The 26,587-nt window shown below is 37.8% G+C and overlaps 1 protein-coding gene across 1 annotated transcript in view; it reads right to left on the reverse strand.

Moving 5' to 3' along the window:
• Positions 1-26,587, reverse strand: part of DNAH5 (dynein axonemal heavy chain 5) — a 193,974-nt gene that overhangs the window by 65,979 nt on the left and 101,408 nt on the right. Inside the window, exons 48-55 of the mRNA XM_074353814.1 lie at positions 22,108-22,230; positions 21,700-21,913; positions 20,177-20,400; positions 17,839-18,037; positions 15,482-15,654; positions 10,044-10,174; positions 6,294-6,447; positions 5,535-5,802 (exon numbers count right to left, since the gene is read on the reverse strand). Coding sequence (XP_074209915.1) covers positions 5,535-5,802; positions 6,294-6,447; positions 10,044-10,174; positions 15,482-15,654; positions 17,839-18,037; positions 20,177-20,400; positions 21,700-21,913; positions 22,108-22,230 — 1,486 coding nt within the window. The remainder of the gene's footprint in view (positions 1-5,534; positions 5,803-6,293; positions 6,448-10,043; positions 10,175-15,481; positions 15,655-17,838; positions 18,038-20,176; positions 20,401-21,699; positions 21,914-22,107; positions 22,231-26,587) is intronic.

Here is a 26,587-nt window from a genome sequence, read left to right on the forward strand (position 1 = left end):
AACTGAGTAATAATTTTCAAAGAGGGCCAGTTTATTTACATAATTAAGATGGCGGTCTTTGAAATATGCCAAAAATATGCTATTGATTTTAGTTCCAATTTAATAATACTGTACTGATATAAAATGGTGTCTAGTCAAACATTAATAATTATCTTTGCCTTGGAGAAATCTAAATGAATTTAATTGATTTAATAGTAACTTTGGAATCACAAGGTTTCATTAAGAAATGCGATACCCCCAGAATGAAGATAATACAGATACTTAGAAACAACTCAAAACAACTCCACATAAAGCTGAAAACAAAGATTTGCCAAAATGAAGATTACTAAATGGTGGGAAAGCCTAGAGTTTTACAAAGCATATTTTCCTTTAAATGTTTCACCCAGAAATTCAGTCCATTTCAATTCATACATATTAAGAACTCACTTTTTAAAAAAGCAATATAGTTATTAAAATCCTACAAAATCTAGCATCTATTGTATATGTGGGATAAAGGGGAGGACACTTGGCTCTTTCTGACTATATTTAAATTAGAAAAATACTCTAAAGAACAAGAATAAACTATCCAAAAAAGAAATTAAGATAATAATCTCACTTATATTAGCATCAAAAATAAAATAAAATATCTAGAAATACATTAAACCAATGATGTGAAAGATTTGTGCTGAAAACTATAAAACACTAACGAAAGAAATTACAGCAGATATAAATATAAAAGAAAGATATCATATGTTAATGGGTTGGAAGAATTAGTATTTTTCAAGTATCTATACTACCCAAAGCAATTTACAGACTTAATGTAATTCCTATCAAAATTCCAAAGGCAGTTTATACAGAAACAGAAAAAAAAAAAAAAAGTCCTAAAATCCATAGGGAACCACTGAAGAACCCAAATAACCAAAATCATTTTGAGCAAGAACAAATCAAAATCACTTTCTGATTTCAAAATATGTAACAAACCTACAGAAATCAAAACAGCATGGTACTAGCATAAACACAGACATGTAGACCAGTGGAACAGAATAGAGAGCCCAGAAATAAACCCTGACACACATACAGTCATACGACCTTCAGCAAGGGTGCCAAGAATACACAGTGGTGAAAGGACATCCTCTTCAATAAATCCTGTTGAGGAAACGGGGTAGCCATATGCAAAAGAGTGAAATTGGACCCTTATCTTACACCATACACAAAAATCAACTCAAAATGGTTTAAACACTTAAACATAAGACCTGAACCATAAAACTCCTAGAAGAAACTGTAGAGGAAAAGCTTTTTGACAATGAGTCTTGGTAATGATTTTTTGGATGTGACACCAAAAGTGCAAGCAACAAAAGCAAAAATAGACAAGTGGGATTACAGACTAAAAAGCTTATGCCCAGCAAAGTAAATAATCAACACATGAACAGGCAATTTACAGAAGAGGAGAACATATTTGCAAACCTAATAAAGGGTTAAATATATATATAAGGAATTCCTACAACTCAATAGTAAAGAACAAGTAACCTGATTAAAATGGGCAAGGAACTGAACAGATATTTCTCCAAAGAGAAATGGCCAACAGGTATATGAAAAGATGCTCAATGTCACTAAGCATCAGAGAAATGCAAATCAAAACCACAAGGAGATATTACCTCATACCTGTTAAGATGGCTATTATAAAAAAATTTGTTTAAATTTTAAAGATAAAGTATTGGCCAGAATGTAGAGAAACAGGAACCCCTGTACACTATTGGTGGGAATATAAGTTGGAACAACCACTATGAAAAATAGTAAGAGGTTGCCTCAAAAACTTAAAAATAGAACTACCAAATAATCCAGCCATCCCACTTTGGGGCATATATCCAAAGAAATTGAAATCAAGATACTGAAGATATATCTACACTCCCTTGTTCACTGCAGCGTTATTCACAATAGCCAAGACCCAGAAACACCCTGAGGGTCCATCGACAGATGAATGGATAAAGAAAATGTGGTATTAAAAAAAAAAATGTGGTATTTACATACAATGGAATATTATTTAGCCTTAAAATAAGAAGGAAATTCTGCCATTTGCAACAACATGAATAAACCAGACCAGAAGGAAAAGTACCACATGATACCATTCACATGAGGAATCTAAAACAATCAAATCATAGAAGCAGAGTAGACTGGTAGTTGCCAGGGGACACGAGGTGGAGAAAATGAGGAGATATTAGTCAAAAGATGTAAAGTTTCAGTTACACAAAATGAGTAAGTCCTACAGATCTTCTGTACAGCATAGTGCCTGCAGTTAGCAATACTCCACTGAATAGTTAAAATTTTGCTAAGTGGGTAGATCTTATGGCAGGTGTTCTTACCACAAAAATAGTCATTATCATTGTCATCATTAAAGAAGCGAGGAGGGATCTTTTGGAGATAATAATGCATACATTTATGACATAGATTATAGTTTAACAGGTAAACACTCATCTCCAAACTTGTCAAGTTGTATACATTAAGTATGTACAGCTCTTTGTATGTCATTCAGACTTCACTAAAATGGTTTAAAAAAAATAAAAATAAAGTACATCTTGAGGACTAAATAAATTAGAAAAATGCACAATAATTCAGTACTTTTATGGAAAACATTTATTATAATCTAAATGAAATATGCTAACAAAATGGTATCTTTTCTTATTGATGTGCCTGGAGATAATAATTTAATTCAGAATACAGATCTTAAAGGCACCTTAAATGGTTTTTCTCGAAATCTTGTTCCTAATTTTCTAAAAAGAATAAATAACACTTACACCCCTAAGTGGACTGAGTACTTCCAATGCCCACAGATGGTATTCCTTCAAAACAACACAAGGCAGATTAATATTAAGTGTAGATGTCGGTTTTCCCAACAAGGTTTTATATTCATAAAACAAAGAAGGTATGTCTCGTGTCTTATAATTATTTTATCCACGACTATGACTAGCACGGTACTGTGTATGCAGGCAGTAGGCTGGCTCTAAACATTTACTAGACTAGATCAGAGACATAGTCACAGTAGCTCACTGGTTATCAAAAGGTTTAAAAAGATTGAAATGCCCAGGTGCATTATATACGGTTTAAGTGCTATAGACATAAAAGGTCTAAGAAAGGGGGAAAAAACTAAATATTCCTAAGTGAACAAAGGATCTGATGTGTCTTGATTAAGCTTTGAAACTTAGATAAAAAAGATGGCAGAGAACAGTCTTGATAGGGGAGACAACATGGGGGAGAACACAGATAATCAGAGGATATTCAGGGTTCAAACAGAAGAGGTATATCTGAAAGAAAGAAGGTTTATGTTGGATTAGAGAAGACTGCAAGTAAGTCAGGGCCATATTATGGAAGGATGATGAATCTTAATGGTCTGATTCATTGACTCAACCCTGCAGGCGTCAGGCCCTGTAGCTCCTGAAATCGTGAACAAAGATTATGTAGTCTGTGAGCCCACGAAGTTTTAGTTTTGTAGGACAGATAAGCATTAATCAAATCACACAACTAAGTATTTAAATTGAAAACTATGGTTATTCCGAGAAGGAAGAGCAGAGCGCTGTGAAATGCATAACAGGACAATTGGATTAGTGGGGGGTGGGGAGGAGCAGGGGACGTTTTCCCTGAGGAAGTGACATTTAGCTGAACCAGCAGTATCCGGACAAAGGGAGGAGGGCTCAGGGAGAACGGGAGGAGGAGGGCAAAACATGGGAAGAAAAAGGCCACGTTCAAGACTCAAGGAGAACAGAGCAGGAGGAAAAAGTGACCTCAGGTGAGGCAGGGGAGGTGGGCAGGGCCAGCTCTTCCCAGCCTTGCAGGCCATGCTAGAAACTGCTTTTTCCTGAGAGCAGTGGAAGGTTTTGAGTTGAAAGCAATGTGATGGGGTTTGTGTTTTTCTCATTGTTCTGTCGGCAATGTGAGATGGATGAGAGACAGGCGAGAGGAGGAGCGACCACCAGAAAGCGATTTGAGTCTTCCAGGTGAGTTACAATGATAGCTTGGCCTAGGATGCCAGCGACAGGGAAAGGGTTGGATAGTTTCCAGCAATATTCAGGTGATAAAGTTGACATGAGTTAGCGATGGAGTAGACTTGAGAGTTGAAGAAAAGGAAGATGTTAAAGACAAAGAGTTCTCTGATTGCCAAGTTACATGCACCATCGTGAGACTTCCTGGGAGACAGTAATCAGAAGAGAACCAGTTCAGTTTTAGACATTTTCAGCTGAAGGAGCCTAAGAAACATCTATGAGAACGTATCAAGCAGGCAGTTGAGGGCACAGGTTTTGAAGCCAGAGGACAGGAGAGACCAGAGATAAAAATTGATGGTGCATATTACACAGGAGGCTGTGGATGAGCTTGGCAGGGAAGAGGGTCTGGAGTGAAGAAATGAGTCTGCCTTATCCTCCAATATGCCAAGCTCCATAAGTGGCAAGAAGCTCAACAAATACATTCTAAATAAATGAGCAAATAGACGCATGCATGAAAGTCAGGACGCTTGCTAGGAACTGAGGAAACAGAAACAAAAGTTTCCCTGCCCTCCATATAATCTTGGCTTGGGTTGTTGCAATAAGATTTTTTTAAATGGGGCAGATTTGTGAGAAATAAACAAAAGAAGGACTTTTGTCTTGTAATAGGAGGGACGACCGAAATAAAGACTTAACAGAAAGAGCTCCATTATTTAAATTAAATCATCCTAATTTTGGTATTAGGTGTGTGTCACTTGAAATTAATTTTTTATTGAAGTACACTGAAGTTACAATGTTGTGTCATTTTCTGGTGTATAGCATAATGTTTCAGTCATACGTATACATACATATATTGGTTTTCATATTCTTTTTCAGTGTAAGTTACTACAAGATACTGAATAGAGTTCCCTGAGCTATACAGTAGAAACTTGTTGTTTATCTATTTTATATAGAGTAGTGAACATTTGCAAATCCCGAACTCCCAATTTATCCCTTCCCACCCCCTTTTCCTCAGTAACCATAAGTTTGTTTTCTATGTCTGCAAATCTGTTTCTGTTTTCTGTAAATAAGTTAATTTGTGTCTTTTTTTTTTTTAGATTCCACATATAGGTGATATCATATGGTATTTTTCTTTCTTTTTCTATCTTAAAATGTTTATTTTTATTGTTAATAATACCTTACATGAGATTCCGCCCCCTTGAAAAAGAACACAAATGCTACCTAAGAGATTAAAACCTCAGTGCCCTCCTGTGACATCCCAGAACTTGCCTGGGGACCAACTGAGACAAAGCTTTCCACCACACTGAAAACACTGAAATTTCTGAAAATAAACCCAAGGAGTATAGACTGAAGATCTCATTCTCTGATAATCACACTCTGGTGGGAAAAAAAAAAAAAAATTACCTGCCAAATGAGAAAGAGCACCTTTCAAAAATCTGCAAACTTTGGGCAAAATTGGGCAAACTTTGGGTTCAGTCCAGTAGAGAGACAGCAAACAGCACAGAGTGTAAATAAATAAACACACACACACACATACACAGAGCAAACCAGAAACTCTGACGTAAAAATTTCCACCACACTAACCAGCAATTAAGGCATCCTTGGGCCATCGGCTGAACCAGTCGATAGTGCATCCTGAAATGAGGGCGGGGAACTTCAAAGCTCGATTTCGAAATTTCTCCCCCACCGGGGAGAAGCAGAGCACAATGTGAAGGTTCTGCCGGACTCGGCTCATGAAGTAGTCATACAGGTTCTCGTTCGTAGGAGGGCGCCTGGGGTGTTCCTTTTTCATGGCAGATATGAGATCACTACTAATTTCATCAATTTCTTCACGAGCGAACAGGCTGGAGACCTTCAAGAAAAAGTCAGACGTTCCAATTCAGCACAGGCAACAGATCAGAACAGACAGCTTGATACGTATGATGTCTTTCCTTCATTTGTGTCTTTAAATTCACCTTTAAAAAAATCCACCAAAAGTCCTCAAGATGAACTACACCACATTTTAAAATACACAAATGATTCTATTATTAGCTGGAAAGTCATAGCCCTTTAAGGGGGTAAATGGACATATCAAAAATCCAATCAGCTTTCCTTATAACCTCCTTCTTCTGTTTTTCCACTTCTCATTTGGAGCTTTCATTAACGTTTTCAAAGCACAGCTCCACATTTTGACTGGAAGTTTTATTCTTCAAAAATCTAATAGAAAAAGCCATTCTTCATACTGATCACCTAATCCCCAACAACAGCTCTTATTCAGAACTCTAATGGAAGGAAAGACAGGGAGCTCAAACGTTGGAAGGAGTCTGAGGAGGCAAAACACATAAAGGAGAAATGAGCTCTTACCTCACCCGATGATAAAACGTTGTTCATATATTCCAAAAATGACTCATCTTTTATCTCATTGTCAGTGAAAATAAAAGTGACTCCTTTGCCTTGCTGACCGGCTGTTCTATACAAAACCTTTAGGTCTTCCATCAGATTTGATGTGTTGTAGGATCTAAAGAAATAGTGTCATTGCGTCATTAGCTCAAATATTTCAACGGGAAGGAAAGATCCTTATAACAATGCTTTATGACATTTGGTTAAAAAAAATGCTAATATTGTTCCATCAGACTGCAGGTAAATGTTACTGGTTCATTATATTTACACACAAAAATGAAAATAATTTTTAAAACTGTATTTTATAAAACATTCTATTTTTACACACACTCAAAAATCTAGAGTGAAAAGTCAACCTGAAGCAAAAAGTACAATTTTTACCACAACTAAATGCCATCAGAATGTGTATACACATGTATCATTTTGAAAACATTTGTTGGTCAAGATAATGAAAAAGCCAAACTGGGATGTTTCCTAAGCACCCATCTGCAACTGATATTTTAAAAGAAGTCTCATAACTTGAAGTAAACTAAACTCAATCATTTCAAGCCTTTGCTATATGGGGTGAGGGAGAATCTCTGAGATAGATGGTACCCTCCTCATCCCCCAACACAACTATCTTCACTGCATCTTTGGATCTCACGCGAAAGAATGTTCAGAGCAATCAGTACACGGCAGTAGAATCACTGGAAACATTATTAAATATCCCACTCTAAATCTTCTCTCAGACCCAAAGCAATCCTTTAGTGGAATCAAGCAGCAACCATGAAATGTTAGAGATCTCAATATAGAATAGCCCATTACTGCCAAAAGTGAAAATTTAAATATCCCAATCCTGGAGACTCGGATTCGCTAAATTAAGTTTTCTCTCTTACAGGAGGCAGCTATCACTGTCTTTGCCAAATAATAAAATTAGTATTTAAGCTTATTTTCTTCTTTGTCTTTTTTAATTCCATCATCTATGCTGTATTTTGGCATATTGCATCATTAAATAAACTCAGAGTTCAGAGTACAAAAGCAAACACCTTCCGATTTTTAAAAGGCTACCAAATATTTAACTTCTATAGTCCATGCTTTTTTAGCATCTAAAACCATAACCGTAGAAGTAGAAATATCAGTACCATGCATCAGTATTTTAAGTGAGATCTGAGAGATCAGAAAAAAAAATTTCAGAGAAAGGTCCCTAAAGGAAAGAAAAAGGAAGGAAGGAAAGAAAGAGACAGAGAGAGAAAGAAAGAAAGAGAGAAAGAAAGAGAGAGAGAAAGAAAGAAAGAGAGAGAGAAAGAAAGAAAGGAAGGAAGGAAGGAAGGAAGGAAGGAAGGAAGGAAGGAAGGAAGGAAGGAAGGAAGAAAGAAAGAAAGAAAGAAAGAAAGAAAGAAAGAAAGAAAGAAAGAAAGAAAGAAAGAAAGAAAGAAAGAAAGAAAGAAAGAAAGAAAAAGAAAAAGAAAGAAAGAAAGAAAAAGAAAAAGAAAGAAAGAAAGAAAAAGAAAGAAAGAAAGGAAGAAAGGAAGGAAGAAGGAAAGGAAGAAGGAAAGGAAGGAAGGAAGGAAAAAAGAAACGGAAGGAAGGAAGGAAGGAAGGAAAGAGGACAATGGAAAATACCTCACCCCAGCTTCTCATGACGTGAGGGGAAGATCTCAGCCCAGTCCCCTCGATCTCAATGACCCCACTGCCTGAAACAATACGACCGTGTCATCTAACCTGTGCTTCCCAAAGGAGAGGCACTTGCTTCCTGAGCCTTGGTCACGTGGCCGTGCAAAGGCTAAGGCAGTAGGATGGTCTCTGGAAGACTATGAGAAGGCAGAGAAGGCCTTGCCCCTCCTTTTCATCAGTACTGGAGCATTCCCATGACAACACGCAGAGGAACTAATGTATCACAGGAAGAGGAGAGGCAAGGTATTTTTACTGAGGCAGCGGGGGGTGGTGAAAGTCATGGCAGACCAGAAACCAGAAATATTTTTGCCAGTTCCCAGGTTTATTGGAGATTTCAAACAAATCTTAGCCTCTCTGAGCCTCAGCTGCGAGATGGACTAGATGACCTGCTAACCCACAAAGCCAAAAAGTTCTTTTGAAGATCAGATTAGCTCATGCATATAAAAGTGCTTTGAAAACAATAAGGTTTCATAAAAATGTTACGAACAAAAATCTCAGAGTTCAATCCCTTTCCTGTATAGGTTATCCTTTATCTAACTCGGTTTCCATCCATAAAGTAAAAAAATTATACACAAGGTAACGAATTCTTTCTCTCTGTTTTAGTAGTTGGTAAAAATGGCGAACTTTTGGATTTATTCTCCAAGCAGAACCCTACAATTTAGACCAAATAAAAGGTGTAACCACAACAACTTGAGTATCTGGATCTCCAAACCCAATGTTTAATAATTTTCAACCTTTATCCCGGCAGGTGACTATGGATCTCCATCAGTGAGACAGATCAGCAGCATGTCTGCCCTACAGGGCCAAGTCAACACTTGGTCAATGCCCAACAGGCAAGACTCTTACTCTCACGCCTAGAAATTAACTTCTGATCACTTCCAGCCCAATTAAATTTCCCAAACTGGCCTCCTGCTTCTCACCTCATCTTGGTTACTCCCGAAGTTCTGTTGAGCCTCTCTGCATCACCCCTGCTTGTATCTCTTCTGTTCACATCCCACCTTCTACTTCTCCCTGCTCTGCACACACTCCAGGGGAAATTCTTCTGGCTTCCCTACCTTGATGAATAGCAGTGCCATATATCAAGTTCCTCAAGCCAGAACTAGGATGTACCAAGTCCAAAAGCTCCACCTTCCTGAGGATCTCTTAAATCTGCTCTCTTTTCTTCAACTCTCACTGCCACCACTCATGACACCACCGCCTCTCGCTGAGATCCCTGAGTCAGCCTTCAAACCCTTCCATCTTAGCTCCTTCCATCCACTTTCTGTACATGCAAATCCAACATGCCTTCCCTAGTGATGACTGGTTTCCCATCATACTAGGATGAAGTCCCAATTCCTGATGACACTTTTAAAGCCCTCCATTTCTCTTCCCTTCCCACTTTCCTCCTAATCTGTACACCAGCCATATTTAACTGTTTCCAGGGCCTCAACTGGGACTTCACATGTGCTGATCCTTTTGCCTGGAACATTCTTTACTGCTCCTCTTCTCTGAGATAACTTTACCCATATTCAGGTCTCAGGTGAAACATCCCTTTCTCTAGGAAGACTTTTCTGATCATCCTCGAAACTAGGTTAGGAATTCCCTGCCCGTGTTTCAGCAGAATCTTATCTGCATTTATTTCCTTATCAGAGATAGCGTCTACCTATCACACCTCATTTAATGAGTTGCTCAGTTGTCCCCATTGAACTGCTATAAACTCCATGATGACACAGATCTACCTTGTAGATTCTTGAAATCTGAATTAACATTTAGTAAGGATAAATCTCTTCTGAAATGCACTAAAAGGAATACACACAATATTCATATCAAGCATAACATAAAAACAGAGAGGCAATTCTTCACTGTAACGAGATGCTGGAGTGTTTCCAAGGCAATTTATTAACGTGAAATTTTCATGGTCCATAACAGAGGTTGAAAGGGGAAGGTGATAACTCGGCATTCAAGAAGGAAAACTATTATAATTCCTTCAGGTATGAGAAAAATGCATTCTTAACTCCAAGTGGCCTCTGAGAACCGTTTATCAAAATCCATTTCAGGTTAATTAGAGTGGAAGCGTGTTACCTTGTCAGAGTGATCTGGAAGGAAGCGTAGCCAGCAATGAATGAAGCCAACCTTGTCAAGCTCTGCTTTCCCGATCCGCCCACCCCAACCAGGAGGGCATTTCCCCGGGGAGTACGAATGACACGCGAGATCTAGAATATGGAATACGAAAAGTATGTATCATTTAACAAGTAAATATTCCACTTATTCCGTTTCCTCAATACAGGCATACCTCGGAGATACCGCAGGTTCAGTTCCATACCACCATAATAAAGTAAATATCACAATAAAGCAAGTTACACAATTTTTTTTTGGTTTCCTAGTACATATAAAAGTTATGTTTACACTATACTATTCATGGTGCAATAGCATTACATCTTTTAAAAGTACATACCTTAATTAAAAAATACTTCATTGCTAAAAAATGCTAACCATCATCTGAGCCTTCAGTGAGTGATAATCTTTTTGCCAGTGGAGGTTTGAAATACTGTGAGAATTACTGAAATGTGACACAGCAAAACAATGTGAGCAAATGCTGTTGGAAAAATGGCGCTGAAAGACTTGCTTATTTAACACAGGATTACCACATACTTTCAATTTGCAAAAACCTCAATATCTGCTAAATGCATTAAAGCAAAGTGCAATGAAACAAGGTATGCCTATATAAGCATTTTGGAAGGCATAGATGTCTTGGGGTCAGAATAGAAAGATATGCTGGTTGGACTAATGCAGGCATTTCTGAAACAGAACAGTGTTTAAGAAGTATTGGACAGGGTGCGGAGTGGGGAAACCGGGAGAGACCAGCACAGAAAAGTCAGCAGACAGCCCAGACTGTGGCTTGCTCTGGGTCTTCAAGGAGAGAAATAAAGGGGACTTTGGGATTTCCTTTCAATTTGCCAACCTAACTCAGTAGGATAGGAAAGACAACAGAAATTTCAAAATAATGTGTATCCTTGGAATATAGAACACATGGTTATTTAGAATATCCTCCACATTTGGAAACTAACAGAGTTTAAACTGAAGGCAAGAAAATTTTCAAAATGTGGCAAAGGTGATGGAATTAAAAAAGAAGAACAAAATAAGCATAAGCGCTCTCGTTATTTGGCAAAGTGATGACTAAGGCATCGACTGCGAAGCGGTTACAGATGGAGCAGAAGTCTACTCTATGCCAGTCAGCAGCCCCAGACCATTCCGAGTCACGGTGGTGGTCACAGTCCACGTTTCTTTGGCCTGATTGGCATTGAATGAACTACTTCCACCATCAGGTCTCCAATCCCACCTAAAAGGGATGCACTGTAGAATTCTCCTGGATGCATTTTTCACCTCATGTGATGACTAGCTTTCCTGCCTAACTGCAGTTTGAGCCTGCAGTGTTGCTGGCCTGTCCGTTCTAATGTTCTCCACAGCTACATGGGGGCTGAGAAAGGGTCACTTCTCTGCAGCTGGGGGAAGCTTTCTGGTGTAACCCGGGCTGTGCATTCTGACAAGGTTTTGTTCAACACCCTTTCTCAGGATTCCCTCTCTGGCAGGGGCTATACTCTATTTCTGTTGGGACTATTCCTGCTTTTGGATTATTTCCCCCAATTTAGTGGAGACCATTTTCCCACCTCTGTTGTGGACCTGAGAACCTGGTCCACCGATCCCAGCAGGACTGGTAGGTGGTCACTCTGCTCTTCCAGCCTCCTGCTCCTCCTCTCCATGTGATTCTCTCCAAAGTCACTGTGGGCAGGGAGGAGTGGCTCTGGCAAGAATTCTTAGGCTTGTGCCAGAGTCTGTTTATGTTCTTTCCCTGGCATCACTTCTAGAGGCATAGATGAGGCAGGTAAGAAGCTACCGCCGGCCAGCCTAGAATCTCCTGTGTCTTTCCTTGGTTAACATTTTTCAAAATACATGGCTTTTGTCATAACCATTTCCTTTAGTTGATACTGGTGAATATATTAAGGATTTAAATAATGGTTCTTACTTCGGTATTAGGAACTTTCATCCCAACACTCTTTTCCTAAACTGGACTTAGGTCTTAACATCAAAATTTTCCATTCCCAGTTTCTGGCACATGATAAACCCTTTAAACATACTGACAAATGACTACACATGTGAACAAATAGAAGACTTTAAAAGCAGACTCAAAAAATTCATGATCTAGTTAAAAGCATAAATTATAAAACACAGTCAAGTGAGAACGTAAAATGGGGCTATTCTGTCCTATTATCTATAGATTGTGAGATAGAGATATTCATTTTTTAATACCTTTAGCAAAAATTTTTTTAATTTTTTTAATTGAAGTACAGTCAATTACAATGTGTCAATTTCTGGTATACAGAACAATGTCCCAGTCTTGCATAAACATATGTATATTTGCTTTCATATATTTTTCCATTAAAGGTTATTACAAGATATTGAACATAGTTCCCTGTGCTATACAAAAGAAACTGATTTTTATCTATTTTTATATATAGTGGCTAACATTTGTAAATCTCAAACTCCCAAATTTATCCCTTCCCACCCTCTTTCCCCAGCAACCATAAGATTGTTTCCTATGTCTGCAAGTCTATTTCTGTTTTGAAGATGAGTTCATAGTGTCCTTTTTTAAAAAAATAAATAAAATCATTTTAAAATTTAAAAAATAAAATAATTTTTTAAAAATTTCAAAAATTAAAAAAATTGAAAAGCAAATATTTTAAAAATAAATAATGCCCACCCTGCCCTGCAGGTGTTCACACTCTAGTGGAGAAGAGACCATGGACGCAATACTGCACTACGGTGAATGCTGGAGAGGAAAGGAATGGTGGCAACGGGAGGAGAAAATGGAGAGGAAACATCACTGCTTACGAAGATGAGTCCTAGGTGTGGAGCTGGAATTTGATCGAGATCTTGAGTGATGACTAGAAGTTTATTATGCAAAGAAGGTGGCACACTGGGCAGGAGTTGGGTTAAATTTTAAGAAGAGGGGATCCATCCAGTGCACAAAGTCTCTGAATCAGCAAAAGGCCTGAGAGGACCTCACAGGGGTGGGAACTTCAGTAGCTTCAGTGCCAGGTATGGAAATATTGGGAGATGAGGTAGCAAAGGGTTGTTCAGGGCCATACTGGGGACTTGGTTAAATTCCAAACGTCTTTATCCAGCATCACAAGTGTGCCTGTCTCCACAGTACTCCAACCTGTGAACACTGAGCTGAATAAACCGAGTACCTGCCCTCACAGAGCTTATGGTCCAGTAGAGAAGAGGAACACAGGTAAGTTCGACGCAACACCTGCTGGGGATGCAATACTGGTGAGGTGCTCTGGAATCAGGATGTGTTTAATCATAAGCAGTTGACCTTTTCTCTGGGGTGCACCCTAAGCAGAGAGCACCACTCACCAGGAGTAGAGGGGTAGGTAGGGATTAGATCATAACAACTATGCACATTATGATTTGAACTTTAACCAAAGAGGCAAAAGAGATATGGCAGAGATATTCTCCACTTTCAAAGAAAATCATTATTTTAATTAAGAAAGGAACTAAGAAGTATGCTTGGTCTCAGATCACATTGTGTTTTGCTGCAGTTTTCATCTTCAATTCTGTCTCTTGGCTTCTATCATGTCTTACCACTAGGTCACATATTTCAAGGCTCACACCCACGTAACACAGAGTTTGGATGGAACTGTACACAGAAAGCAAGAGTGTAGAAAAGAGGGTTGGCCTAGAAAACAGTGAGGAATGTAGCATTTTAGCTCAAAACCTCCAAACATGGATTCTTTGGCCAATCCCAGAGCAGACACGTTAGAGGCTGAGAGGGAGGAAAAACACAATCAAGGACCCTGTGCTGAAGCACACATGCCTTGAATGTCAAGCCCAAACAAAGTAAAGAAATGCTTGTAACTCATCATCTGTGCTGTAAAACCCATAAAAAAGACAGTTCTAGGGAACTTCCTCAAGCATAAGACTAACATAAATAACCTTGTTTCAGTTTGAGCTGTTACGAATCTGATTGGCTTGGGAAAGCCAATCAGATTTTGTCTCCAATAGACAACAACTCATGAAGCTGCCTTTGATATTATTTATTTAGAAAATGTTTTCCTTTTTGTCTTCTTTCTTGTAATCATTAAATATGACAGTATCTCTATTCTTCCTGAGAACAGACTCCTAATTATAAATTAGGAGCTAACTTCAAACTGTTATTTATATTTAGCCTTGGAAGAATATTTGTGCTCATAATTCAGTAGACATGCCTCAGATTCCAAGAATTCAGAGTTTCCAAGCTAAATGTCCTCATGCTAGGGAGAGCCAACCCCAGAACACAGTCTTCCTCCCTCTCCCACACTTACTCCAGCCCTACAGAAATGCCTTCACACTTTTCAGTTTTCAGAGGGAAAGTTGACTAGATATCCTCTAAAATCCTCTCCATTTCTAAGACTCAGTAATTATTACAGGTGACAATTTGTAATTACAAGATTGTTCCTCATGGTGAAACTTAAGTAATGGAAGACAGCCCCAAACTGTCTTCTTTCTAATTAAAAAGGATGTAGTCTGAAAAAATAATTGACATCAACATAGTGAGAATATCAACAGTGGGTTTTTAATAGCATTATTATGTTCCACCATCAACAAATTAGGCCATGTAAGTTATCAGGTAAATAATATATTTTACTTCCAACCTTTGAGGATTAACTGTCTTCTGAACAGAAACTGTAATGACTCGTATGACAAAATAGAAAGGAAACTGCACTTTCCTGGCAAATTTCATTTTCACAGAATTTTCATCCCAGCTCATAGTCAATTGTTTATGCACTATTTTTCATTATTGTTCCTAAGTGTGGTAAAATACACATGACATAAAATTTACCATCTTAATCATTTGTAAGTGTATAGTCCAATCGCAATAAGTACATTCTCATTGTTGTGCAACCACCACTTCCTTTCATCTCCAAAACTCTTCATCTTGCAAAAATTAAAGTCTGTACTGTTAAACACTCCTCATTCCCCTCCACTCAGCCCTCGGCAACCAGCATTCTACTTTCCACCTAGAATGTACTCTAGGTATCTCATATAAGTGGAATCATACAGTGTTTGTGCTTTTGTGACTGGCTCATTTCACTTAGCATAACGCCTTCAAACGCACTATTTTTTTATAGTTATCCTTTGCATGATGCAAAAGATAAGCAGACTTTGTGCCTGTGCTCTGGACTCAGATGTCAAGCACATTCATTCTACGTAATGAAAACACTGTGCTGAAAGCTGTACAGCAACGCTGAATCGAATTATCACATCCCACATTGGAAGTACACATGCTCTGATTTTAAACCTATAGGCATGACACGTTGCATTCAGTTTAGAAAGTAAATTGGAATGTTAACATTGAGTTTATTTTTAAACTGAATACTCTCTTAGGAGATGAAAATGAAAGAGGAAGGAAAGAACTTCTGGTGTGAAGGCAAGTGGTCTGTCTCTTTGGGGCGGTGCTACTGGGCGTGGCCACTGACCTTGACTAAGTGAACCATCGCATCTGCAAAGAACACCAAATCCATGCCTGCGCCACGGATGCTCTCATTATAAAGTTGCAGGAACATATTCAAACGCTCCTTTAGGTGATCAAAAGACTCAACTGGCTCATAAATTTTGGGCATCTCAGCATCAGCTTCCTCAGACGTTTCACCTGGGATTGGGGAAGATGAATCGACTAAGTTTCTTCACATCACTGGACTTTACCGCTTTCTTCAACCTAAATTAATACACTCATAGCTCTGCAATTTAGCACAAAATAATACTGATTTTCATCCAAATGTCGTAGTACATACTTTTAGAAAAGAAACAAACAATAATAGAAGCATTAGAATTTTTCTGATCATATGCAGTCTTAATTCTTCCACGTCTTCAAAGGGCCAATTTCAGATAATGACATATACAGTGAATTTAATTTGAACCCATAATTTACCATTGTCATTTCAAGAATCCTCCCTGAGATATTCGCTTAGTGGTCAAAATGAAGATCAGAAAAATAGGGATTTAAGGTCAAAATCAGCAAGAGAGATCAAGAATTAAATGATTTTTAAATAAGGATAAAAAGAAAAAGGTCATTGTATTCACTTAAGAAATTTTTATGATTCAGGAATTTGGGGCTAGTGGTGAGGACAGAAGTAAATTTGGGGGAGGAGGTGGAGGATTGAGAAAAAATAGAAAAAAATTTACTAAATAAATAAACTTACTGAATTATTTCACTGGGAAAAGTATTAGAACCAATACACTTTTTTAAAAATTAGAAACACATAATATACCAGTTTAACACTTTTCCAACTTCAACTTATAAAGCATAATGTCAAAGAAAAAGCTAAATTGTACATATAAAAATTTGCTACCGGTTGACATTAGTCAGGAAACAGTGACAGGAAAAAGGGTGACATAGTTGAATAAACGAATAAAACTTAGAAATTCACTGGGTACTAGAAAAGTGAGTGGAGCTTCCAAATCTAATAGCAAATAACTACTTTCAATTGATCCTGTCCTGATATAACAGTGTATTAAACATTTTATGCCATAGCAAATAAATTGATTTAGCATAATCATTAAGATTGGCCTATTTGCAAAGCTCTGACTAATTTAATTTCAATAGTTAATTATTTCATAAATGTTCAACTCAAGCTTTGAGAAACAAAGTGCTTTGAAGTCATGAAAAGGTCTATGTTTGCCTCTAGACTCGTTCACCCCATCCCCACCCAAACTCCCAACCCCCAACCCTACCCCCACCCCACCCCCACCTCGGAATGCTTCAGTTGTGCTTTGCTTCCTGAAAACCATCATCTAATTGTTTATCCTTCTGCATTAGAAGAAATTAGATATATAAATTCTAATTACCTTGTAAACGCTCTTACCCTTACACAACTTTTGAATATGTGTGACCTGATTTAAAATAAAACGTGTCAGCTTCTTTCTGTGGAAGGATCATTCCAACTGCATAGCCAGCAATAAACCTCCTTTTGCAATTGTCACTCAGAGACTTAACAGATCACACACACCCTCATCCAATCTAGTAAAGGGCTGCCTGGTCATTTTCAATCATTTGGAAGATATAAATAGCATGTGTTTAAATATAACTTTTTATATATGAAAATTAACTTAAAAGTCACCTCCAGTATTAGAGAGGCTTCTAAATGAAAGAAAAATGTTCTGCTTTAAGCTCAGTTATTTCTGAGGGAAAAAATATAATTGGAATACTGCCTCTTTTCATAAGAAAAATAGTATATTTCAATTTTTCATGGAACCATAACCACAAAATCTTGCCTCCAAATCGCCCACCTCTTTCTAATTATATTCAGTGGCCCTCTCAGATAATTTGAGGTTTTTCTTTTTATTTTCAACACCTGGGAATACTCAAGTAATAATGATCATATTTTTGATACCTTTCATTTGGCAGTGAGCACAAGCCACAGACTGCCCAAGCCGTCTACTCGTAACATTTCATCTACTTCCCCCAGGATGCATATGTTAATATTTCCATTTTTATAAAAGAGGAGAATGAGGCTTAAGAAAGTTCAGAGACCTGTCCAGCTAATGTGTGGGAGATCCCTTCCTTGATGTGACAGCCGTTAAGCCTTGTGCACTTTATTCCCTATCCTGCCTCCGGACTCTACCTTAGTACCCAAGACCGATATGCATGAACATGGTTAATCTTTCAGTTCCATGAGTATGCATTTAACCACTCATTCTATGTTCACTGAGCACCTACTATGTCCCAAGCTTGTTTCAGCAAAGTTTACTAGACAGAAATTCAACATCCCTGAACTGAATCTTCTGTTGTCGGGTATACCTCTAAGGAATTTCAAATTCTGCTTCAGTGGTTTACCTGTGGCTTCAGGGGCATCCCTCAAGAAATCCACAAAGTAAGTGTCAATTCCACAGTCCACCAAGAGTTTTTTCTCTGCACCAAACTCCTCCTCCACCAAGCTGACTAAAGTCCTCTCAAACCAGGTCACATCATCAGACACCGTGAAACGATCCGCTATCACACGTTTGCACTCGTGCTTCCACAGCCGTAACAGTTCCTGTCAAAATCATTATTAAAACGTGTTACTAATCCCCATGATGCTAGAGTTGGGAATGCAAGTTAACGCTGTCGCAGAGTACTATCCTTTCTGTTCTAAGAGGCTACGTTTTAAAAAGTTAAGGCTGACATTATTGGTTTCCTTTTAATGGGAACAACATTAGAAAAGGTCTGGGGACACATTAGAAAAGATCTTAGACTAACGGTTTTCATTTGGTATTTTATCACCAAAGGACATTTTTGGTTGCCAAAATGATCTAGGGGACATTACTGGCATTTGCACAAGGGATGAAGAGATATAAAACTTGTTTTGCACAGTCTTAGTAGACAATAATTTTTCTATGGAAATAACTGCCCTGTTAAATATAAACAAATAAAATTAAATGAAAAGTTAAGGTTAAAATATACTTCATTTCAAATTGGTCTCATGCAAGTATATTAAATAGAAAATATTCATTTTCAGTCTTTAAAACAAAAACATTCCTAGACAAAAATACTAAAATCATTCTGAACAACCTACAAACTAATATTCTATGTAAAAGTCTTATGTTTGTGATCAATTAGTCTGTTTAGATAAGACACCTACATTCATGTGTCCAGAGCATAACATAAAATGTAGCATATAAACAACTCTCATCATGCAACTGAGATAATTACAAATGTATATTTACTTAACACAATTTGAATGAATATATGGGAAAAATCTGGATTATCTGAACAAAGCAATCACCTAGTCTACATAATCCAGGGCCCAAATCTAACTGGAAGTTGAGGGAATTAAATGCTTAATATATCTGTTCCTATAGCAAGAATAATGAATGTTTGTCTAAACTCCTTATTTGATGTGAAAGACTGGTGGAAATTTCTTAACTTGGTAACATTTTGCAAGTTAGAAGGTTTTTAAGCCACTATATTACTATTGATAAAATGTTATTGGGTTGCCAGGAAATAAAAGTTTAGTAAAATATTTTTAATGATTCAGTTAAGACAAAAGGTCACAGTAACACCAATTGTTGGAACTGTTTATGTTGATTTTTTTTAAAGCACCAAAAAATAGCTACTCAAAAAGTAATATTGGAGAACTACATTCCACAATTTAATTTCTCAATAACTTTGAGGGGGAAAAAATTCAAATTAAAATGTTCATGCTGCTAAAATGACTCCCAATTCTCTGTAAAAAGGAGAGTGAGTTTTCCCCAAAATGTCTTATCTTGGAGTCAGCCAGTGCAGTTACCTACTTTGTGAACATCTGTGGCAAAACTGGGTTGTTGTTTTTTTTAAAGTCAACACCTGATGTGCCTACAGTTTGATGGATACCTCGGCTGTCTCTGTGTTTCTGTGGAGAAGTCTCTGAACACCTGCTTCCCTAACCAGCACCCCGGGTCCAGGAAAGTCTGCAAAGGAGGCTGATACTGCCATAGCCTGAGTACACAGGCTATACCTGGGCCAAAAAAAAAAAAAAGGTGTACTGTGTTTTTACGTATTACATGCATACTGCAATTTACATACTAGAATTCCCTTCTAGTTCAAAGGGGATTCTTGTACAGCTGGGAAATGTTATAATCAAGTGTATGTACAAATGCTCCTTTTTCTGTCAAGTGAACATTCTACTCTTCTGCCTCTTTTCAGTTTTACCAATATTTGTCATTATTTTAGTGCATCTACTTATATGGAGAAGAAAGATCATGGACGATCAACAAAATGGTTTTATTCTTCAGTTTTGGAAACTTATTTATAATTACTTTTTAAAGTTAAAATGTCAAGTTTATGGTATGAAGTTTGTAAGATGAATAATATGAAGACTCTTAGATAATAAAATCAACAGAAATTCTTTCCATTATTTAGAATAAGAAAATTATCTGATTATGAGAAGATAAAATCAATTACTTCTTTTATTCCATTCATTAGAAAATAATACTATTTCCTTAAACATAAACCAAATCTATTGGAATTTTTTAAGAGAAATTTTCTGATGTACTTCTCCCTTACTGATGACAATGAAAAGCAGCAAAGAAAAAAATCCAAGCGAAAATATCCCAAAATATGTTCATAATTCCACTAAATATGACATTACTAAGAATATCTATAGTTTGTAATAAGTAACAATGTTATTTGCTTTACTTTCTAATGTATCACTTACGTCTGGTTCCTTGATAACCTCTGAAGTAGTGTTCAGCATTCCCTGCCAGATCCTAGAAAGATCTCGAAGGTTAAATACGTAATGGAATTTTGCAGGGGTAGGGAGCATTTTAATCTTAGTCATCTGCCACAGTCGGCGTGTCAGGGGAACCAATTTCGTCACTGAATCTCTCACTTCTTCAGAGTAACCCCTTTGGGTACAGTAGTACCCTCTCCCAATCACACCTGAAAAAAGGAAAAAAGCCGTAACATTTTCACTAACAGTTCAAATTCACTAAATTAAAATGAAAAACATGATAATGTAGAGTACAAATAAACTACACATTTTAATAGATAACCACATATTAAAAAATTTCCATTATTAATGTTCTTTGAAGGTTTTTTGAACATCAAAAGTGGATATAGGTTCAAGTAAATTAGCATTCAAATACTGAAAAGTTGATTAAGAAGTTCTACTAAAAACTCTAGCTGAACTAATTAAATATTATTAAATGAGTAACAATGACGAATATATAAAATTGCCTTATAAAAAGAAAAGAAAAAGGGAGGGTTTGTGAAGCCTTTAAGATTTCTCCATTCTTTTGTTGCCTTTCCATGCATTATAAAATATTTTAATTTACTTTATAGGTAAACCTTTCCAAGCAAAAAAAGAATAATTAGAAGCGGTAATAGTCCCTCTCTCTGGTCCGTTTTACTTCTCCCAAGTTCAGATAATTCCCACGTCACTTGGTTTCCAAACCTTTGCCCATTGCTGTGAATGAAGGCAGATACTGTCAGATGCCACTAGCCTGGGGGGCTAAGATGACATTCTAGTCGGCCAGAAAGTAATTAGGGTAATCCTAAGGAGTTTGTTCTCAGTCCCAGTTTCAGAAATGGTAAATCAATACCGAACACGAATGCATGAATAACTTTATACTCTTTTTCTGGAAAGAATGATTCCACGATCAGTTTCTAAACTCATTTTCATTACTCAGTTAAATAATTATGGTTATCTGTTGGGCTAGTGTTTCCTCAGTGAACTTATTTCTGAAATACTACATATGTAATCAATGAATAATTTATTACCAATCATATAAATTACTCTGAGGATCAGACTCTTGACTAATTTCCATGCTGTGCAATGTTATTTCTTTGGTCAAAATCATTATATGAGTTGGTTAAAGTATCAGCTACATAAACTTTTGGTATGGTATTACATCAATCCAGACCTCAAACATGTGCATCCGTGAAGAAACTATCTCACCATGTCCAAGACCATTTGATGTTTAATCTTGCTGGCTTAAGAAGCTAGCAACAGTTACTTAAAGAAAAACATAGGGATAAAAGATCCACCTACACACCCAGCTCAGTACATATACACAATAAATCCTTAGATAAACAAAATACACTACTTGAGAATGATGGAGGCAGTAGGCTAATTAATCACCCAGTGCTCCCCACTGTGTTGACCTCTGAGTGGATATTGTCTCATTGGAACCCAGGCTGGTGTTCTTCCCTCCCAGGCCCTATTGACATTCATTTTACCAAAGATCTTGTCCATGGAAGCATCAGAGGGCAATGTGCAATTAAATATAGAGAACTGCCTCTTGAGTCTTTGGGGTATATCATTGCGTCCACCCCCAGGATGGATCATGGCTGCTAAAAGCTGGATGTCCACAATGCTGGTAAACTCCCCAGGCTTCTCCAGGTTATAAAATCCATTCTGTTCCATCAGCTGTCGTACTATCTCATTAGTAACCTAAGAAAGACAAGTCGAAGAATTAAAATGTCATTTCTTTATATCCCGGAACCTAACTCTTTGAATGTTTTTAAGTAACGGACTTTATTGGAATTCAGGAATTTACACGCTGAAAAAGTAGAAAAATATTTACTCATCAAAAAGTAAATTGATGATGAATTAGACAAGTAACGTGCACAATAGGATCGGTATACCTGGTCTCCCCACTCGTTGATTATGGGCATATTTACATCATCAATAAAAACAGTCATCTTCTTTCCCGCTGGAGGGCCATATGTTGTACCCATGCGTTTATCCACATAGCTCTCTATTGTCCTCTGTTAAACAAAAAGCCAACAGGAGCATCTGTGAAAATATCCCCTAAGACTTGGTCAATTATTTTAAAATCTAGGAACCTCTGAAATTACAAGGATTAGAAAAACCCAAAAATTCTCCCTTAATTCTGGAAAGCAGGGCATGAGGTACCAAAATGTTCTTGGGTAACATTCATAATCTTTGACAATCTGGTTTGATTTAGGAGTAAATAAAATTCCAATCAACGTGAATTTTGAATGGGATGAGACTCTTCTGTTTATTCCTACAGATTTTGTTTTGTCGTACTGTGCCCCTGTTGATGACACTATAATCCCCAACCCCCATTATTCAAAGGGCCCAGCCCTGCTCAGTTTCCTTAAATTCAGAGACAAAGCTAACCGGGCTACTGTCCAAGAAGCTTCTCAGGGCTGTGCTCTGAGCCCCACCACAACCTGCCCTAATCTGAAGGATGGTCTCTCTTCGCTGAGAAGTCTGCCAACTGACTTCTGTAGCCTGACACGATCGGCTTTGGGACAGACGCAGTGACACTGAATCATTTCTCTTCCCCTTCACAAAATGGGGGACAATGCCTTCTCTTTTCTATGTTGAGCTTGGGTGGTACAGGAGGGTCCTATACTCTGCTCTATAAAAATATTCCTAGCAGTGTGGAAAGGAGTTATTAGAACAGATAGAAGGGGTGCTGGCAGGGGTAAGGGGGACCTGGAGGAAGAACCCCAGACTACTGACTACAGTATTATTATTTCCATGGTAATACAATGTAGTTTGGAAATCAATCCATCATTCAAAATGTATGTACTGAGTAACCAGAGCTAGCACTGCAGGGAAAACAAGTTTCACAAAGCTCAGTCTTAAAAACCTCATTTCGTTCCCACTATGACAGGAACCTACTGATTCATGATTTTTAAGTCATGTTGAAGATAATATATAAATATAAGAGAAAGTGGAGATGTATTGAGATAAAAATGCATTCTCCTCCTATCCAAAAAATGTCTTCTTATTTCATGATGAAGAGCAAACCAGTTAAAATGACATTAATAATCCTTCAAGATACAACCACAAAATAAGGCCAAGATATAAACAAAAATCTATATATCTGTTCTTGGAAATCTTCGCAGTTTGGTCATTTCAAATTGTTAAGTTTCCATCAGTTTAATGAATAATAGCAAGAGATGTAAAATTTTCTCACTATTTTTTAAATAGAAAGATACATAAATATATTACAATCCATTCAATTACAAAATAAATTTCCCATGACAACGGTACAGTGGCAAAAGAAAAAAAAAGCCACATTCCCTTGACATAAAAGCAAACTGTTTAAAGTAATGCACTAAACTAAATCTAGCTCTGCTTCTCAATGAATCTAAATGCATAAAGCAATTAATAATCTTTTGACAACTCCCTACGGCAAAACAGAGCCTTTCAGGCATCCCCTTTTCTGTTAATGAGAACTTACAGGCACATGAAGATTTTATGTCTTCAGGAGCCTTCTGAGAACTAAAGCCACAGATGGAACAGGTGAGATAATATGGAGTCATAGTCACATGCCTGCACTTTCTTCCCCTTCATTACAACCCTAATTTCTTTGAAATAGCAGGAAATTACTAGTGAGTGATAAATATCATAAAAAAAGCTAAGTTGACCAAAATTTAAAAAAAAAAAAAAAAAGGAGGGAGAAAAATTAAATAGTTTGTGAACCTGGAAGTTGAGACTTCTTCCTGTTTCCAGAATTGCTGCCCATTAAATAGATATCGAATGACCTGGGGAGTCTGATAAGAGCTCCTGAAGCCCTGAAACACAGTAACTTCATGCTCTACTCCATCTTAGATCTATTTCTCTGGGAATGGCTGGGAAAACTGTACAATTGGACTGGTATCTCCAACTGGACTTTCCCGTGTAGGTGATCTATAGCATTGCAAAGCCAACATATCCAAGCAGACGTCTCTCACTCATCACAAAGTCTGCACCCACTGCTCGGTGCTCATCTCACGGATCAACACATCTACCTAACGGCCCCGCCCACACATGTCCACATCCAACATCCATATGTTCTTTCTAGTATAATTTCAGTCTTGCTTTCTAATGTCTCTCCTCCTCTCTGAACAACGCTGTGCCCTAGATCTAGATACGCCTAGCGTTATCTGTCTTTCTCATATGGATTAGTGTTACAATCTCTTAAATTGCCCTCCCTACCTCCAGTCAGCCCTGCAAATTTCTTTTTCTAAGAAGTCATATACACTGTCTCTATTGTGTGAGTGACAATTTTATCCAGATTCTTCTGTCTCCCCAAAGGAATCAGTCTAAAGAATTACCATTCATCTTTGTAGTATTCTGCCATTCACCTTCTCCCTGGTCTCCTTGATCTATGTTCCCGCCTCATCCATTGTTTCAGTGGAATAAATCACAGTCCAGTTAACACAACCAAATAGGTATAGTTACTCATTTGATTTATTGTCTGTCTCTCCCACTAGAATGCAAGGAAGGCAGGCTCCTTGTTTGTCTTGTTCATCACAGCCTCCTCAGTGTCTAGAAAGGTGTCTGGTACAATGTATTTTATCAGTAAATATTTGCTACATAGATCAAGAAAGACAAGAAACTTGGGAGTTATCTTTAATTTTTTTCTCTCTCTCTCCTATCCCACTCCTCCAACAAAATTCACTCAACCAAAAACAAGCCCTGTCAGTTCTGCTTCTCAACCACAACTTGAATGCATCCTCGTACTGTTTTCATTCCCGCTTTTACTCTCCTGGTCCAGCCCAACCCCTCTCCTGAGGAATTACTGTAACCACCTCCTCTGAAGTCTCTCTGAGGAAAGCCCTGTCTCTTCCATCTGCAGCCAGAATGATCTTTCTAAGTGGTGATGTAATCCTGCTCAGCATTCCAGTGGTTCCTTACTACTGATTTACAGGGAACATCATGATGGTCCCAGCTCAACTCTCCAGCCCTAATGAAAACAACCTATCGAGTAACAGATGTGTGTCCTTGACACATGTGCCATCATGAGGACAACAGAGGGATGGACAGTATCTATTTTCTCATCTACAATTTCAATTTGGTTTGGCTCCAGATAAATGGGAGACACAGAGACCAATGCTCAGCTCCACCAGCCCTTGTTTAGCATGAAGAGCTGAAAATTATAGTGAGAAAGTTAATTACAGCAGTTTAGCTAATTGAAAGCTTTCTGAAACTAATGAGTCTAGCTTAATAGAAAGCTCTGATGCTTAGCAGTCAAAACAGCCACTAAACAGAGTAGATGATCCTGTGATAACTCTGAACAGAAAAAGAAATAGTGAAATGCTGAAACCACCTTCTTACTGAAGGCTGAAGTTCAGTAGTTGTGAATCAGATCATGGAACCCTAAAGAATACAGGTGTTTATGTCTTGAACGCCTGCTTCATAATTCTTCTAATGATTATACTTCAATGCAGTACTGCTTCTAGAAATTTATTATATGGTTTATGAATTTGTATATTAGTAAAAGATTGTTTTCTAGATCGTGTGTGCCCTTTCCCAAGAAATTAATAAATATTTCATGTTATAGAGACATAAAGCACAGATCTTTACCACCTGAGAGGGGTAAATATCACCAAGAGTTACTAGCAAAACTATGTGACAACTCCTTGCCTTATACTAAAGAATTTCGCTCACTTTTGTCCCTGTTTCCTAGGAGGGAGCCTTTAAACCCTTGGAGTGTCCTGAATGATAAGAATGTCTTTGTTATTCATGGTGGACCTCTCAGACCACTTGTGACAGAAAGACCAACCATGTGATTAGAGGGTTAGAGCTTTAAATCATGGGGTATCAGCTGACTTCCTTGGCCAGGGGAGGGGGGGGTTGGAGATCGAGTTCAATCACATGGCCAATCAATCATGCCTGTGGAATGTCACTTCAATAAAAACTCTGAACACTGAGGCTCAGGTGAGCTTCCTGCTTGATGACATACACAGATGTGCCTGGAGAGTAATACATCCTGAGGACAAAGACAGTTCACACTTGGGACACTCCCAAACCTTGCCCTATGCATCTCTTCTTTTGGCTGATCCCGATTCATATCTTTTATGTTAAAACCATAATCATAAGCATATCATTTTCCTGAATTCTGGAGTCATTCTAGTTAATTACAGAAGCTGACACGGTCATAGGAACCCTTAAGTCTGCAGCCAGTTGTTCAGAAGTGCTGGTGGCCTGGGACCCCCTGAGCTTGTGGCTGGTTCTAATGTGAGGGAAGTCCTGTGGGAGACTGAGCCCTTCACCCATGAAGTCTGCACTAACTCCAGGTAGTCACTGTCAGAACTGTATTCCACCCCTAAAGATGTAATTCACTCTCAAGAAATGTGAATAGCTAGATAGCGACCCTACATA

The sequence above is a fragment of the Camelus bactrianus genome, chromosome 3, assembly GCF_048773025.1.
Source record: "Camelus bactrianus isolate YW-2024 breed Bactrian camel chromosome 3, ASM4877302v1, whole genome shotgun sequence".
In the NCBI taxonomy this organism is placed as follows: Eukaryota; Metazoa; Chordata; class Mammalia; order Artiodactyla; family Camelidae; genus Camelus; species Camelus bactrianus.